Source organism: Petaurus breviceps, unplaced genomic scaffold (assembly GCF_028583685.1).
Source record: "Petaurus breviceps papuanus isolate PSGF00001 unplaced genomic scaffold, PetGlider_PUasm1.0 398, whole genome shotgun sequence".
NCBI lineage: Eukaryota > Metazoa > Chordata > Mammalia > Diprotodontia > Petauridae > Petaurus > Petaurus breviceps.
Genome location: NW_027186314.1, coordinates 144,142 through 162,696, shown reverse-complemented (window position 1 = coordinate 162,696; position 18,555 = coordinate 144,142). Strand labels below are relative to the sequence as shown.

At 46.5% G+C, this 18,555-nt stretch overlaps 2 protein-coding genes across 4 annotated transcripts in view; one reads left to right on the top strand and one right to left on the bottom strand.

Annotated features, from left to right (window-relative positions):
* The window catches only part of LOC138170835 (zinc finger protein 420-like), a 72,493-nt gene that overhangs the window by 26,049 nt on the left and 27,889 nt on the right, over nt 1-18,555 (top strand). The gene's annotated exons all lie outside the window — the stretch shown is intronic.
* LOC138170841 (zinc finger protein 383-like) overlaps nt 5,395-18,555 on the bottom strand; it is a 14,564-nt gene continuing 1,403 nt past the window's right edge. The window contains exons 2-5 of one of the 2 annotated variants that reach the window (XM_069100349.1): nt 15,867-15,958; nt 12,504-12,592; nt 11,960-12,086; nt 5,395-9,154 (exon numbers count right to left, since the gene is read on the bottom strand). In XM_069100349.1, coding sequence (XP_068956450.1) covers nt 7,926-9,154; nt 11,960-12,086; nt 12,504-12,592; nt 15,867-15,924 — 1,503 coding nt within the window. In that variant the 5' untranslated portion in view covers nt 15,925-15,958 and the 3' untranslated portion in view covers nt 5,395-7,925. Of the gene's footprint in view, nt 9,155-11,959; nt 12,087-12,503; nt 12,593-15,866; nt 15,959-18,555 lie in introns of those variants that run through there. The other variant, XM_069100350.1, reaches the window with a different exon arrangement.

The window sequence follows — 18,555 nt, the reverse complement described above, 5'->3', positions numbered from 1 at the left end:
TTCAGGATGATGACTATCTTTGGGAACATGACCTCATTTAGGAAGGGAGTCCATATACATCTCCCTTTGGGAGACCTGAGGGACCTTGAGATCATGGAATTAAAATGAACATGGGAATATTTCTTGTTGCCTCACAGTCCTTGGTGACCTCTACAGAGAGGGGAGGGAAATTGTGAGTGAAGTTAAAACTCTCATTTTGAATAAGGGAACTAATTAATTCTGGAGAGAAACTTGATCAATGTAAGGAATATGGATGGCACAACTGTTAGGAGATGGTCACGTCAGAAAACAGTGGAGAGAAGTCTTGTAAATGAAAGAATGGGGGAGAAGCTTCAGCCTGAACTCTTACTTCTCTCAATAGCAGAGAATCTCCAGGAGAGAGAGGCCTCTAGCCACACCGGGAATCAATCCTCATTCAACATCAGAGACTTCACCTTGGCAAGAAACATGAATGTCAGGATTGTGGAAGGGCCTTCAGCCCCAGCCCAGCTGTTACAGAACATCAGAATGCTCACCTTCAGCTCACAGATTACTAACATAATTTATACTAGAGAGGAGCTGAATGTGAGTACATGCAGCCAGTTTCTGTAGGTACTTGTGTTTTACATCCAGTCATGCACAAAAGGATCCTAGAGGTATAATGAATGTCATCTTCTGCTAATGATCAGCCCTTATTAAATGCAAAAGAAACCTCATGTCTTTGTTCATTCCATGCACTGGGTTTGGAATCAGGAAGATCTGAGTTCAAATCCAGCCTGAGACACTTGCTAGCTGTGGGACCCTGAGCAGGTCACTTGACCTTTGCCTCATTTCCTCAACTATAAGATAGGGATATCAGAGTAGGTGATATTTAAGTAATTATTCCCTTCCTCCTATCCTTCTCTGAGAGAAGACACAGGGGCACGAGAGAGGCAGATCATACCTGGACAGAGGTCTAAGAGGAGTTAGGAAGGAAGGGGACCAAGGGTGGGGTCAATGGGAGAGCTCAGGCCTGACAAGAAAGAAGGACCACATCCTTTGAGCCTGGAGGGAAGGAGGTGTATCAGCAATGCCATATTCACAATGCCTATGGAGATTACAGATATGCTGATATAATTATCCATCACAAAATATATCATGCTTGCCATATGGGGGAATAAACTAGAAAATTTATTAAGATACCAAAAGACTGAGTCCCAAAACCAGAAAGTGAAAGCCATCAGAGTAGTTATGACATTGGCACAGGTAGATAAAGTAGAAAGCACCCACATTTTCAAGCCTTTAAAACAGAACAGGCTACCTCAGGCAAAGGTCCTCCTCTCCCCACTCACAGCAACCACCCAGCGTCCGGGAAGCGCGCTCCCAGCAGCTCCAGCCCCTGGCAGTCCTCAGCAGGAGTCCTTAGCAGAAATTCTGGCTGACTCAGAAAGGGCTTCGCGCTGCCGCTGCCTCTGCTGCTGCTGCCGCCGTCGCCACCACCGCCAGCCACTGCAGGAACTCTAGTTTGGCTTCCGATTCCTCTTGCTCCGCCCCTTCCTGTTATGTCAGCAAGTCCAATGGGGCATGGAAGATCTTTAAATCCCATAATCCTTACAGGAGGTGAGAGTCCAGAAGGGAGAAGGAATACCCTGAAGGCTTCTCTGTTTCCTCCCATCCTGTGGGACTGCTACCCATCTGCAAAACCCACCTCAAAACCCAGGGGATGTGGCAAAGACCATCACAGAGACACAGAAAGCCCAACACAAGCATGATTACACAGAGACAAATGCAGTCAGTCACCCAAAGAGACACGATCACCCAAAGCCACACAGGGATCCCACATCCAGGACCGCGCCTCCCGCCCCCATTAGAATGTCCTCTTGCTGCAGAGGCTGGTGGGAGAGCTCCTGACCCAGAAGTACTGCAGGGAAACAGCCCTCTTCCCACCAAGCTGGAGACTGCTCCCAGATGCCCTCACACCACCTTCTGGCACTCACCTGCACAGGCCTGTCCTGGCACCTGCCCCTCCATCCTCTTTGGCACTCCTCTCTCCATTGCAGGGATCCTCTCTGGTTCCAACCTGGCAGCTCTGCTCATGGGAAAAGCAATGAGGAAGGCCTGCCACCCTGGGCTGCAGGGGAGATGGGACAGCTCAAGGACCTGGGAAGGCTGCCCTGCTCCCCAAAGCTCCTGCCCTCCATCTCCTGGCTCCCCCAGGCCACCTTCTCCAGTGCAGCCCAGGCCCCTCTCCCACCCCCCCCCCCCACTGGTCTGAATTTTCTTGGCTCCTGTGAACCATTACTAAATCCCATCGTAGAAAGACAAACAAAATTAGTCTGAATATGAATGTTTATTTCTCTCACAAGTTGCAAAACATGCATATAGAGATACTCATTGTGAGACAGTGAGCTCAATTATGGACTGACAAAGCAGATTTTCTGTCTTTAGACCCATTCCCTCTCAGCCCTTGCTCCCTCCCTTCCTGGCTCAGGATGCCTGTGTCAGCCAAAATTATGGTCTCCGTATATGTTAACCATAATTTGAGAAAGAAATTTCTAAAGTGAGTAGGTTGTAAATACAGTAAGATAAGAGTATTGCTAAAGTGTCCATTGAAATTATAGACCTAGGATGTCTATGTTTCCCCTACATAGCATATGTCCATAAAATGCCAAGATAAATGTCCCACTATTCCAGATTGTGTCCATTCCCAGGCATCCTGTCCACCATGGTCATAAACAGAAGAATGCTGGGCTTCAGTTGTTGACACAGGAAGGGGTTCATTCAGAGAGCAAAGCATGTGTGTCATTCTAGAGCATTGCAAAGCATTATGGTAGATGAAGCTCAGAGTGGGCCATAGTGCCTCTCCTGACTGGCCAGTCCAGGATTTAGGCCTTTCTCAGATCTGGGAGTTCAAAATGACTTGGGGAGGGGTCTACACTCCCTACACTCAGCACCTTCCAGGATCCCTCTATCCAGATTGATCGCTCAATCCCTGAGGCCACGACATTGGCCCTCAACTGAAGTTTCCCATGGGAGCTCCTGGAGAACAGAAATATTCTAGAATGATTGGCTAACTATTCCCAGGGCCAAGCTCCCCTGATTAAAAAATGCTGTTTATTCAGATCCAGGTGACCCACCAGCCCACAGGCAGCATTCTTCCCCCTTTTTCAAGGAATTCAGATCCTGCCTTACAGTGTACATGCTGATGTTCCCTCAAACACCCTAAACTCGAGTTCCTCAGGAGACTCAGTGACCCTGAGCTATCCCTGCAATCCTCAGCCTGGGGTGGGGGTGGGCTGGGGGAATCAAATCCTTGAGTCTCCCTCCCGGACAAGGACTCTATTTCCACAATAAAGAACTCAAAAATGCCTTTATCTAGTCCTAAGGGACCATTCCTCCTTCCCTAGATAGACCTAACCAGCTTTTCACCTCTTCATATCAAAGAAGGCTCAGTACTCCAGGAGCAAAGGAGAATCTCCGAAGCACAAAGAAAAGGTGGGCTGCCGGATTCAGAACGTCCTCCGCCCTAAAATGTACTAAGGGACTCCTGGGGCAGCGCCTTCCCAACTTGTTGAACTGATGAGCCCTGGCACAACACACCGACCCGGACTCCAGCCTTGAGTCGTCACCAAGGATGAACAAGAAACCACCAGAACCTTGAGTAAGCCTTGGGACTTCCCTTTCCGGGCTCCCAATCTGGACCCCTTGGTTCTCAGCTCGGCGCTCTCCCTGTCTCCAGAGCCCTCACACCCCCTCTCCCAGAGCCCGGCTCCCCGTTTCCCAGAGCCCCCGCTCCCCGTCTCCCAGACCTCCCTCTCCCCCTCTCCCAGAGCCCCACTCCCTGTCTTCCAGAGCCCGCCCCCTCTCCCAGAGTCCCCCCTCCCCATCTCCCAGAGCCCTCATTCCCTGTCTCATGCCTTGCCAAGTCCCAGGACTGGCTCCCTCCCATCAGCGGCCCCCTCTGTGCCTGCTCACCTGCCAGCTCCTTGACCCCCCCCACCCCAATGGCGCCCCTCATCATCCCATCCCTCCTCCCCTCTGCTCCTCAATCTTTCCCTATCTCTTTATTGCTTCTTGCCCTCCTGCCTTCAGACAAACCTAAGACTCATCCTTGGCTCGCAGCTTGGCCTCCAGGCTGAGTCTCTGGGCTGCAGCCAGGGAGATCCAGGCTGGGCGCTGCCCTCCTGCCAGCCTGGTCCCTGACCTCTAAGGCCAGGTGAGGATAGCTCCCATCCCAGCCCGTGGCTACTGCAGAGATGCAGTGAGATGCTGGAGGGGAGCCTAGGCTGGAGGCAGCCTAGCATGGCGCAGGGGATGGAGGACGTGGCTCTGAGACCGGCCTCGGACCCAGACCAGAGGAGGGAACGGGACCCCGGGTAACTTCCCAGGTCGAGACGGTTTCCTCAGCCCTGGTGCAGCTCGCGATGCCCCGCGGCCCTTGGCCAAGTTCTTACTGGGCTATGGACATGCTGGCAATTCTGAGGAGGATTCGGAAACCCTTTCCCAGGGCTGGCACCTCCGCCCGCTGCCCCTAGGGCTCCAGTCCTAGAAAAGGCTGAGGAGCGGGGGCGGGGGAATGCCTGGGGAAAAGCACGGACCCCCATGACACCAGGGCCCAGAGCCCGCGAGGTTAGCCCCCCGCTTGGGCACGCACACATGGACACACACGGACAAGCGTGACCTTGGGAGGGTGGGGGACAAAAGCCCCACAGAAATCACTGTAAGCACCCAGGGCAAACCAGAGCCCGCGAGGGGAGTCCACGGTGCGGGCACACACGGACATATACAAAGATAAAGAGACACAAATCACGTCCCACCACTGTTAACCCGACTGTGAGGGGAGTCCCCCACAGGGACATATATAACCACACGCGCACAGCCACACAGGAACATAGAACCACGCACATACTTCCATACACACGCACGCACAAGAAGGAAGACAAGGACACACAAGCCCGCAGCGGACCCAGAACCACAAACAAAAACACAGCATGGCACAGTCTTGGGCGAACGATAAACACCGCCCCACCTGCCGCCCCGTGACGTCACACATTCAGGCTCCTCCCCTCCCCCTCTATGGTGGCACTCCAGGAAGGCATTGTGGCTTGTTCTTAGCCCCGCCTTGTCCTTCACTCATTGCCCCAGGGGAGAGGGGGGGTGAGGAAGATCTTACTGGAAAAGGCACAGCAGGCAGGTTCAGAAATCTGGGGGTCTAGATCTAGGACCCGGATCTACATCCCGCCCCCGCATCTCCCATTCCCCTATGTCCTGCTCGGGTCCCACGCTGTGGAAGTGCCAGCAGGTGTCCTGCACCGAGTGGCATCTAATTATGGAATTTAAATGACGATTTATATAAATTTCGATATAATTAGTTATTCAGTAACCCTAATAATTATTGAAAATATATTGTTGACATCGAATCAAATTTATGCTTAATTCTATCTAATTAAATTTATTTTAGGTTTCCCCCAATTACATGTTAAAACAATTTTTTAACTTTTTTAAGGTTTCGAGTTCCAAATTCTATCCCCCTCTCCTTGAGATGGTAATCAATCCGATATAGGTTATACATTTCCATATTAGTAATTTTGTACAAGAGGACTCAAAACAGAAAGAATGAAAGTGGAAAATAGCTGCTTCAGTCTGTGTGCAAACAATATCAGTTCTTTTCTCTGGAGGTGGATAGCACCCTTCATCATGAATCCTTCGGGACTGCCTTGGATCATTGTATTGCTGAGAAGAGATAAGTCATTCACAGTAGATCAATGTTTCAATGTTGCTGTTACCGTGTAAAATGTTGTCTGGGTTCTGTTCACTTCACTTTGTATCAGTTCATATCTTTTTTCCAGGTTTGCCTGAAATCATCCTGCTTTTTGTTTCTTACAGCATAATCAATTCCATCATAATCATATGCCCCGACTTGTTTAGCCACCCATTCTCAGACACCACGAAAAGAGCAGCTAGAAATATTTTTGTAAAAATAGATCCTCCCCCACCCCCTTTTTTGGGATATCTCTGGGATATAGACCTAGCAGTGGTATTTATGCATAGTTCTATAGCTTGTTGGGCAGAGTTCCAAATTGCTCTCCAGAATGATTGAATCAGTTCACATCTCCAACAACAACGCATTAGTGTCTGAGTTTTCCCACATCTCCAACATTTATCATTTTCTTTTTTTTGTCATATTAGCCAATCTGGTAGGTGTGAGGCAGTATCTCAGAGCTGTTTTATTTAGCATTTTGCTAATCGATAGCAATTTGGAGGATTTTTTCATAGGACTATAGATAACTGTTATTTTTTGTCTGAAAACTGCCTGTTTATATCCTTTGACCATTTATCAATTGGGAAAGACTTGTATTTTTTTTTTTTTTACAAATTTGATCGTTTTCTATATATTTGAGAAAACGAGGCCTTTAAAATATTTTAAAATACACAGAAAAGGAATTTCAGAGAGAAGCATAGACAAGACAGTCTTGAAAGAAACATGGAATTTATTATATACTAAAAACAGTGGTATAAAAAGGAGATTCACAGTGTCTGTTGTATATGTTGAATTTTTTGGGGGGGTGTACAAATTCAGAAGAAAAAAATTAATTAAAAAAAAGAACCAGTGTAAATAGTGAAATCACTTTCCAGTTTCCCCGGGGGTTCTTATAAAATGAGAACTCCTCCCCTTAGGATCTGTTTGGAGATTTAATGAGCATTGGACTAGTGAACTGGGTCACTGCTGGTTCTTGGCCAAGCTCCATGTTTCTGGTTTGTGGAGATCTCAATTGTTACTTTTTTTTCCTTCTGTCTTTCGATGTTGATTTTCTATCTCTTGTTGCATCTTGGTGTTTAGGGCTTCTACTTGCCACTGTCTTTCAGGGTGCCCACTGCTCATTAACACTTTTCAGCTCTTATAGACCTGCTGTTCTTGTTTGCATTTCTGAATTCCATTTAAGAACATGACTTTCTCTCATATCTCCTTTTACTCTTTTTGGTTTGAACTATACTTGTGATAGCACTGATATAGGGAATTCTTGCTGAGTAAACTCCCTCCATCAATCGTGTTTGGCATCTAGTTTTATAAAGTTACCTGGGTCACTAAACTTCCCTCTGTTATTTCCCATTTATCCTTTATATAGATTACTTTGTATATATTTGTTTGCATGTTGTCTACCCCATTAGAATGTAAGCTCCTTGAGCGCAGAGACTATCTTTTGCCTCTTCTTATACCCTCAGCACTTTGTACAGTGCCTGGCACTGAGTAAACACCTGATGTTTATTGATTGACTGATTAAGTGACTTGCCCACAGCCATAGTTAGCATGTTATCAGAGACAGGACTTAAATCCAAATTTTCCTAATTCAGAGGCCAGGTCTCTAAATACTACATCCTGCTGCTTCCTTTTAATCCTTCAAAAGGTTCTCAACTATTCTGGACATCAGGTTTCTTGCACTAGTTTTATTCTAATTTATGGGGATTTGTAATGGATATCACAACATACTTCCTCCTTCAAGATTTCTTGTCATGTTTTTGCCCACAGTATTTATTTAGAATATTAGGAATTTTTATTGTTGTTGTTTATTGAGTACTTCTGTCTTTTAGCTGGCCTTTCTGCAGGATTTTCCCTATGGAGATTTCTAGCTCTTCCTCCCATTTAGATCATTTAAAAATTTTATATCATTTGATCCGGCATATTTCTTGTTCTGTGGTGATGGAGGAAAACTGAACTTAGATATGATCACTTATTCCTTTCCTACAATCTTTAACTTTGTTGGGCTCCCTGCGGAACAAGTTCACTTATGGTGAAGCAGGGGAGACCACTGACTGAAGGCTTTTCTATGTTCCTTGTACTCTTAAGGTTTCTGTCCAGGGTGGTGTTATTTTCAATAAGATTCCTCCATAGTGAAAGATGTCCCATAATCATTACATTTCTCCAGAATGAATCCTCAGATGGTAAAGATCCTTCCTCTGAGTGAACATCAATGGCATGCATAAAGTTCTTCTCCAATGTGGATTCTCTGATGTTGAGTGAGGTTTGAGCGTTGACTGAAGGATTTTCCACATTTCTTACATTCATAGGGTTTCTCTCCACTGTGAATTCTTTCATGTGTAGTAAGGGCTGAGCTCTGGCTGAAGGCTTTCCCACATTCTTTGCATTTATAAGGTTTCTCGCCAGTATGAATTTTATGATGTTGAGCAAGATTTGAGCCCTGACTGAAGGATTTTCCACATTCCTCACATTTATAAGGTTTCTCTCCACTGTGAATTCTTTCATGCATAATAAGGGCTGAGATCTGGATAAATGCCTTTCCACATTCCTTACATTTATAAGGTTTCTCTCCTGTATGAATTTTATGATGTTGAATAAGGTGTGAGCTCCGTGTGAAAGCCTTTCCACATTCCTGACATTTATAGGGTTTCTCTTCAGTATGTATTCTCTGGTGTTTAGTAAGATGTGACTTATGCCTGAAGGCTGACCTGCATTCATTACATTCATAGGGCTTTTCTCCACTATGAATTCTTTTATGTTTAATAAGGGATGAAGAGTAGGCAAAGGCCTTCCCACATTCCTTACATTTATATGGTTTCTCTTTAGTGTGAATTCTCTCATGGCGTGTAAGTGTTGAACTTTGGCTGAAGGCCTTCCCACATTCTTTACATTTATATGGTTTCTCTCCAGTGTGAATTCTTTGATGTTCAGTAAGTCCTGAACTCCAACTGAAAGACTTTCCACATTCCTTACATTCAAAAGGTTTTCTTATGGTAGGAATACTCTGATATTGGACAGGATGTGAGTTCTGGCTAACAGCCTTTCCACAGTCCTCACATTCAGAGGATCTCTCAGTCCTCTGTAGTCTCTGATGTGGAATAAAGGTTGGCTGGTAATAGGAGAGATGCCTGCATACATTCTGATTCCATGATCTCGTGTGCCTGGGTTTTTTCTCAAGGTCATTATATTCATAGTCTCTTTGGCCACTGGAGGTTTCTTTGGGAAAGAGAGTCAATTCACTGAGGCACTCTTCTTGACCAAGGACTTTCTCTGGGACCCCTGCTGTGAGATTCATCATTTGCTCCCACAGTCTGGACTTCTCAATGGGACCCTCTTCCAAGGGGTCATTCTGGAGTTTATTTCCTCTCCCCATGAATGTGCCTGATGATGCTCCTTGCTCTTCCACTAATTTCTGGTTCTCCAATCTTGTGTCCCAGGCTGAAAGTAACAGACAATGAAAAGTATTTGCTTTCAAACAACAAGGGACCTCAAAGGGCTAATCCAACTCTTACCAAATTCCTGAATCTCACCAATCCACAGTGAGCTGGTCACCTAAAGTGCTAAAGCACTCTTGGATACACTGGACTCTGAGCTGTAGTGTTGTTTCCTCCCATCTGGATCACTGTCTTCAGTTCTCACTACTACATGTTGGAAGGGACACATTGAGAAGCTGGACAACCTCTAAGGCAGTAGAGGGCCTCTAGCTTAGATCCTAAAAAGATTAGGGAAAGGAACTGGGGCTATTCAGATTGCAGAATAGAAGACCATAGAATCATACATTCAGAGCTGGAAGGGACCTTAGAGGTCATTGAGTCTAATCCCCTCATTTTTCAGATGAGGAAACTGAGGCCAAGGGTCACACAGCTGATAAGTGACTGAGGCTATATTTGATCCTAGGTCTTCCTGACTCCAAGTCCAATGCTGTCTTCCCAATCTCATACTGCTAGGTATTAGAGGTCTGACTTATTCTGCTTGGCCCAGAACTAGGACTGGTGGGTGGAAATTGCAAAGAGATCAATTTAGACCTGATGTAAGGAGAAACCTCCTAATGAGAAGAGCAGTCTAAAAGTGGAACAGCTCTTCTGCAAGGTGGTGGGTTCTGTATAAAGAGATGACTGTTACATTTACCTATTTCAAGTCTTTGGTGTGTTTTGGTAGACTAACACCTAGACATTTTATGCATTTTGAAATTATTTTGATTTAAATTTCTCCTGTAGGATGAGTAGGGATATGTACAAACATTCTTTGTTGGTTTATTTTTTCCCATTTTATTGAAACTATGCTTCTTTTGTTGAATCTCTGGGGTTTTCTATGTCAATAATCATGTCATTGACTAATGGAGATCATTTGTCCTCCTCTTTGCCTAGGTTTATGCACTTGACTTCCATTTCTTGTCATATTCCTATAGCTAGCCTTTCTAGAACTCCATCATAAAGATGACATCTTTGCTTTGCCCCTATGATATCCTTGAGAAAGCTTCGAGAGTCAAATAAGGAAAGAATGACCAGCTGTGCCTCCAAAAGACCGAGAGATGATGGGCTTCAGTTGTGGAATGAGACCTAAGGTTTTCAGGTACAACCAATGTGAGAATTTGTTTTGCTTGACTATGCTTATTTTATACAAGGGAGGCCTGGGTTTGGGTGGGGTTAAGGGAATGGGATAGTTATACAGAAAAAGAAGAAAATAAAAAAAGAAACATCAATGACATTTTAAAAATATGCACAGAAGTGGAAAGGAGTTTGGCAGGGGCATAGACAAACAGGGCAGTGCTGGCACTACTGTGTCCAATTGTTTATAAATAGACTGACAGAAAGATAGATAGGTAAATCAAAGTGAAGCATGAGATGCACACTGTCATAAAGAACCCCCATTTTCTGTTCTTATTATATGGAAATGTTCATACCCAATACCTTCAAAATAATATGAGATCTTTCTTTTCTTTTCCTGTCCTAATTTTACATTGATTTCCTTTTTGCAACTTGATTTAAATCATGAAGACTTATCAAAAGCTAATAGCATCTTTACAGCCCTGTTTTATTTCTCATCAAAGCTGTCTCTGAGCAAGGTCCTTGTCTTGCCCTGTACAGAAGCTCCCTCCTTGCCCTAAAACATGCTGATTCTGCCCCTTTAACCTTTCTCCTGCTGAGTTTAAATGGAAGCTCTATAGTGTAGAAGAATCCTTTTCCCCCCCATGTTCTCCAGTGTCCTGATCATAAATGAATGGCATACTCTGTCAAAAGCTTTTCTCCCTGAATCTATGACAGTCATGGAATGGTAATTATTTTATTATTGGTGGAGAGAGGATAGCGTGTTGGTACAGTGTTTGGAAGACCTGAGTTCAAATCTGGCCTCTGACATTTACTAGTTGTGTGACCTTGAACAAGTCATGTAAAGTGCTTGCCTCCCATTTCCTCAGCTATAAAATGGGAACAATAGCAACACCCACCTCCCAGGGTTGTTGTGAGCATTAGCTGCCATAACATTTGTAAAAGCACTTAGAGCAGTGCCTGGCATACAGGTGGTACTTAATAAATGCTTATTCCTTACCCTTGATATAATTTTTTGTGTTTCTCATTTTCCTAATGTTGAACTACTCCTATATTCTGGGCATAAATCCAACTTGGTCACAGTGAATAATTCTTTGACTACACTGCTTTGCTAATGTTTTATTCAATATTTTTGCATCAATATCCATTGAGGATAGGGGTGGGTAGGTGGCACAGTGAATACAGCACCAGCCCTGGAGTCAGGAGGACCTGAGTTGACATCTGGCCTCAGACCCTTAACACTTACTAGTTGTGTGACCTTGGGCAAGTCACTTAACTCCAATTGCCCTGCGTTCCCTCCTCTAAAACACACACACACACACACACACACACACACACACACATATATACATATATATCCACTGAGGATATTGGTCTATAGTTTTATTTCTCTGTACATAAAGGTAAGAATTGGATAAGATGGGAAGAGAAGGGAGGATGGCCCCTTTTCTTTATTTTTCTAAACCATTTATATATTGTAGGTTAATTATTCTTTGAGAGTCTACTAGAACTCACACTTTCTAGCCAGGGGAAGGGCAGGAAAGTGTAAACACACCCACTTTCTGGGCCCTGGAATGAGGAGGAATCTTATGTCTAAAGCACTTCAGCCAAGGCTATCCCGGCTCCACATTCCAGGCTATCCTTCAGGGAGAGGTGTCTGCAGGTCAGAGCCTGAGCCCAGGGGAGGTGACCTTACCCAGGGACACCAGGTTCCTGTAGTTCTCCAGCATCACCTCCCAGTAGAGCTCCCTCTGAGCCGGACTCAGACACCCCCATTCCTCATGGGTAAAGTCCACAGCCACATCCCTGAAGGTCACTGCTTCCTGTAACATAGAACACATCCATGCTGTCGCCTGCCCTGGCACAGGCCTTTGGGAAGGGGGTGACAGGGGCAGGTCAGATGGAAAGGAAATAGATCTGGGGGAGGGGAGAGTGTGACTGGGAGCAGACTGGGGGGAGGGGTCCCCAGGTACTGGGTAATGAGGAGACTCCAAGCTCCAGGCCCAGAATTGCTATTGATTCTTACATCATGTTGGGGAAGTCATTTCTTTGCAGCAGACTTTGGTCTCTAGAGAGTAAGCCAGGGGGTCTCTGGGAATTTTTCCTCAATGCTGGAGACAAGGAGGGTAGCCCCAGAGTCAAGCTCTCAGGCATGAATCAGGTTTTGAATGCCAGTCCAAATAACCTATCCAGGATTCAGGAAGGAAACTTGTTCATTGTCCGAGAAGACCCTGACTCACCTCACCTTGGGCCAATAGGCCCCTTGTGATCAGTCTGTTCTCCTCTGGGCTCACCTCTTGAGGAAGGGCAAGGTTCAGAGATAATACATCTGAGGAACAAGAGAGAAAATGCAAGAAGGGAGGCCTGGAGAGGTCCCCATTCCTGTTAGATGTCTCTTCCCTAACACAGACAGACAGACACAAAGATTGGAGGGAGTCCTTGGGTCACCCATGGGCAGAGAGCTCTGGAAAGAGGGAGAAGATCCACTCTCCAAGGTTACGAGGGACTTTTAATTGTTCGATTCAATTACTTTGGCTGAACCATTGTTCTTCTTGAACTGTGCAGTTGTTAATGAGAGAGAGAGAGAGAGAGAAAGTGCCATATAGATAGACAGATAGATAGGCATAGAGATGGATGGATATACCAATAGATAGACAAAGAGAGAGAGATAGCCATATAGATGGATAGACTGATAGTCATATAGACAGAAAAATAGATGGGTGGATAGATAGATTATAGACAGATGAATAGATGGACACACAGACAGATACACAGATAGTAGATCGATGGATAAGCAAATAGAGCACTCATTAAGTGCTCACATCCTACCAGGGAGGACAGCACAGAAATATGAACTGGAGAGCAGAGGGGGTGGCTGCCCTCTCTCCTTTCCTGGTTTTCTCCTGTCTCTCTGATCAGTTACCTCTCATGCCATGCCTCCATGTGAGGTTTCCCTTTTCACCCTTCTCCCTCTTAGCTATCTCTGCTTCCACAGTTTCAATGATCATCTCTAAGCAGGTGCCTCCCAGAGCTCTACAGGGGCTTCCCAAAGGCTGGTGGCCATCTTCAGCTTTAATACCTTCCTAAGTACAAAGGCTACAGACTTACAAAGAACATCTGAAAGGTTAATCCTTCCAGTTGGTGTCATTTTGGTAGGTTTCTTACCACAATTCCAAACACCCACTAGCTCATGTTACACACCACAGCAGTAAATGGGGAAGAACGTTCATCAGCCACAGCTCAGAGACTGAAAGGCTTGCATTTATACTCCCAGCCTTAAGAGCCTCCAGAGAATCCCAGTGCTGACACGACCATTTTGATGTGACTCCATAACAGAAAAAACTTACTGGAGGTATGAGGTGACCGAGATGGCTGAATAAGAGGGGCCTGTCTCTCGATCCCCTGGTCTGAGAAAGGGGCACCCAGAAACACACACGATGCACAATGACAAAGTGTTCACGTGAGATTTAAAATTCACCAAACAAAATGTGGTCAAAAGAAATCTAAATAGTTAAATTTTCAAATTATGTTATTTTGGAAATTTGTGGCATTTACTCTTCTGAAGTTATTAAAGCCTAAAAGTGCACAATGACTTTTGGGATACCCCAACGTACCCTCCCTCCTCTCTCTTTGGGGCTCCAGCACTGGTCATCCTCAGCCAGGCAGACATCCTGGGATAGCCCACAGGGTCCTCAAACTGAGCAAAACCAAAGCTGAACTCACAATCTTCCTCCCACCCCACATCTCCTCCCAATTTCACTATTTTCCCAGCAAAAGAACCACAGCCTTTGTAATCACCTAGGCTCAAAACCTGAGTGGCTCTTAAATCTGTCCATCAGTGAATTTCACCTTCTCTTTGCTCCAGAGGCTCAGGCCCCGGATCACACCACCATCTCCACATTGGTCTCCTTGTCTCACAGGGACCTCCCAGCCTTTCTGGGTCTAAGACAACCCCTAAGATGCCTTCAGTGACAAAGGAGGGGACGTTGGCCTGATGGAGGGGAACTCCCCTTGGCACTCAGTGTTCCCTCTGTTAGACTTCTCCCTGGCCACACCCCTGAGAAGACAGTCTCCAGGTCATCCTGTCAGGTGTGACTGTGTCCAGCTGCAAGGTGAGTGTGTGACAGGAAAGGCCGTGAGCTCAGAGGGAGAGACAGGTCGCTTTTGGCCCACCGGAGATACTAGCTGACAGGGTGACCTTGGACTTGTAACGTAACTTCCTCATCTGGAAATGTGAACACTACCAACTGTTCCGCTCCTGAGCTCCATAAGTGGCTGTACACTCTATATTGCAGCAGCTGCACGATGTCCCATAGTGTTTCTTCTTCTTGTTTTCAGCAGCACCTCCCACCCCCAGATGTCCCCTAGCAGAGGCCCAGTGGCTGCTTCTTGGAGACATCATGGACGGATCCTTGCTTGGGGCCAGGTTGGAATGAGGAGCCTCTGAGGTCCCTTCCAAGGCTGGGATCCCGTGTTCGGCGTTTCAGGCCACCCTACCCCAACCCAGGGGTACAATCTCAGAATCAACCAGGCCCCTTTCTTGTGCCTTAGCCCTCAAGTCCAATCAGGTGCAAGTCTTGTAGCCAGACCCTCCACATGTGTCAGCTCTGTCCCCTCCCATCCCCCCAGGCCTTACTCATCACTTCTCACTTCCTGACTGGTCCTCCTGGTTCAATCTATTTCTTTTTCTTTTCATTCATTCTCTCCTCAGCTGCCAAATTATTAAGAGACAGGACATGCCATCTCTCCACCCACACCTTTGCACAGTCTGTGCCCCTGGCTGGGAACACAATCCCTGCCTCACCTGCATGGCTAAGAATCCTTCACCTGCCTTCTAGGCTCGGGTGGGAGGATCCTGCTTGGAGGCTTCTCTCCTTGAAATCACCTTCTGTTTGATTCTCTGGGGGTGGGGGAGGGGGTGACCATATCCCCTCCCCTCGGTAGAATCATCATTCTCAAGGGCATGGACTGTTTTGGTTTTGTCTCATATGCCCAAGCCTGGCACTGTATCTTACACTTCTTCGGTGTAAATGGTTTTTATTTTTGTTTTTTTAGTTGGATTGAAGGGACAAGGGCTGAGAGAAGACACAGGGACATGGGAGAGGCAGATCATATCTGGACAGAGGTCTAAGAGGAGTTAGGAAGGAAGGGGACCAAGGGTGGGGTCAACGGGAGAGCTCAGGCCTGACAAGAAGGAAGGACCACATCCTTTGAGCCTGGAGGGAAGGAGGTGAGAGTCCAGAAGGGAGAAGGAATACCCTGAAGGCTTCTCTGTTTCCTCCCATCCTGTGGGACTGCTACCCATCTGAAAAGCCCACCTCAAAACCCAGGGGCTGTGGCAAAGACCATCACAGAGACACAGAAAGCCCAACACAAGCATGATTACACAGAGACAAATGCAGTCAGTCACCCAAAGAGATACGATCACAGCTACACAGGGATCCCACATCCAGGACCGCTCCTCCAGCCCCCATTAGAATGTCTTCTTGCTGCAGAGGCTGGTGGGAGAGCTCCTGACCCAGAAGTACTGCAGGGAAACAGCCCTCTTCCCACCAAGCTGGAGACTGCTCCCAGATGCCCTCACACCACCTTCTGGCACTCACCTGCACAGGCCTGTCCTGGCACCTGCCCCTCCATCCTCCTTGGCACTCCTCTCTCCATTGCGGGGATCCTCTCTGGTTCCAACCTGGCAGCCCTGCTCATGGGGAAAGCAATGAGGAAGGCCTGCCACCCTGGGCTGCAGGGGAGGTGGGACAGCCCAAGGACCTGGGAAGGCTGCCCTGCTCCCCAAAGCTCCTGCCCTCCATCTCCTGGCTCCCCCAGGCCGCCTTCTCCAGTGCAGCCCAGGCCTCTCTCCCATCCCCCACTGGTCAGGGTGCTCCTGGCTCCCTATGGGCCCTTCCAGACTTCTTCCCATCATTACTCAGCATCTTCCAGGGTCACCATCCAGACTGATGGCCCAATCCTCACGGCCTCACCATTGGCCCTCAGCTGAAGTCTGCCCTGGGACCTGTTACCCCCATTTCAATGGGAGTTCCTGGAGAACAGGAACATTCATTCTAGAATGGTTGGTTCACTCTTCCAGGGCTGAGCACCCATCCTCAATATACGCTGTTCCATTCATTCATTCATATCCAGGTGATAAACACCACCAAGCCCACAGGCAGATTCTCCCCCCTTTATCAAGGAATTCAGATCCTGGCTTACAGTGTGCATGCTGATGTGCCCTTATACACCCTAAACTCTGAGTTCCTCAGGAGACTCAGTGACCCTGAGCTATCTCTGCAGTCCTCCTCAGCCTGGGGTGGGGATGGTGGGGGGCTGGGGGAATCACATCTGATTCCCCTTCTCCCACAAGGACTCAGTTTCCACTTCAAGAACTCAAAAATGCCTTTGTCCAGTCCCAACCAACCATTCCTCTATTACTGGGCTAGATTGTACTCGCTTTTCAGCCCCCACATCAAAGGCTCAGTACTCCATGAGCAAAGCAGAATCTCAGAACCACAAAGAAAACTTGGGCTAGGGCTGGAAATATGATATTTCAGGGATTAGGCTTAAAATCAAGAATCACCTACCCAGCAAAACTGAGTACAATCAAGGAGGGGGAGAACTGACATTCAATGACAAAGAGTAATTTAATGCATTCTTTTTTTTTTTTTATAAGCAATCGGGGTTAAGTAACTTGCTCAAGGTTACATAGCCAGGTGTTAATTTAATGCATTCTCGAGAAAAAAAAAAGCTGAACAGAAAATTTGACTTTCAAATACAAGACTCAAGAGAAGCACAAAAAGGTAAACAGGAAAGAGAAATCATAAGGGATTTATTAAAGTTGATCTGTTTACATTCCTACATGGAAAGACAATATTTATAACTCATGAGATCTTTCTCTTTATTAGGGTAGTTGGAGGGCATATATATGGACAGAGGTCAGAGGGTGAGTTGAATATGAAGGGATGATATCTAAAAAAATACAATTAAGGGGTGAGAAAGAGGAATGTATTTGTAAGAAAAGAAAGGGAAAGAAAGAATGGGGTAATTTGTCTCACATAAAAGAGGCAAGAAAAAGGTTTTACAGGGGAGAGAAAGAGGGGGGAGTGAACCTTACTCTCATCAAATTTGGCTTAAGGAGGGAATAACAGACACATCCAATTGGGTATGGAAATCTATCTTACCCTACAGGAAAGTATGGGGGAAGGGGATAAGGGACAGAGGGTGATAGATGCCAGGGCAGAATGGGGGAGGGGGTAGTTGGAAGCAAATACTTTTGAGGAGGGACAGGGTCAAAAGAGAATAGAATAAATGGTGTGGCATAGGATGGAGGGAAATATAGTTAGTCTTTCACAACACGACTATTATGGAAGAGTTTTGCATGACTACACATGTACAATCTATATCCATTTGCTTGCCTTTTCAAAGAGGGTGGGTGGGGAGGGAGGGAGGGAGAGAATTTGGAACTTGAGTTTTAAAAACAAATGTTAAAAACTGTTTTCCCGTGCAAATGGGAAATAAGATACAGAGGCAATGGGGTATAGAAATCCATCTTGCCCTACAGGAAACGAGAAGGGGATTGGGGGAAGGGATCATCAAAATGCAGACAGTCATGGAGTGGGGGGAAGGGAGGGATGGGAAGAAAATTTGGAACTCAAAATTTCGTGGAAATAAATGTTGAAAACTAAAAATAAATAAATAAAAATTAACAACAAACAAACGTGGGCTGCTGGATCCAGAACCAATGTTCTGGATCCAAATGTTCTAAGGGACCACTGGGGCAGCCCCTTCCCAATTTGTTGAACTGATGAACCCCGGCCCAACACACCAACCCTGACTCCAGCCTTGAGTCATTAACAAGGATGAACAAAAAACCACCAGGCCCTTGAGTGAGCCTGGGGGATCCTCTTTCTGGGGTTTCAATCTCCTCCCCCCCTCCCTCACTCCCCCACTCCCAGAGCCCTCACTCCTGCCTCCCAGAGCCCTCATTCCCTGTCTCAGGCCTTGCCAAATCCCAGGCCTGGCTCGCTCCATCAGCAGCCCCCTCTTTGCCTGCTCACCTCCCAGCTCCTTGACTCTCCCCCCCTCTCTCTCTCTCTCTCTCTCTCTCTCTCTCTCTCTCTCTCTCTCTCTCTCTCTCTCCCTCTCTCTCCCTCTCTCTCTCTCCTTCTCCCACCCCTCATCATCCCATCCCTCCTCCCCTCTGCTCCTCAACCTTTCCCTATCTCTTTATTGCTTCTTGCCCTCCTGCCTTCAAACAAACCTAAGACTCATCCTTGGCTCGCAGCTTGGCCTCCAGGCTGA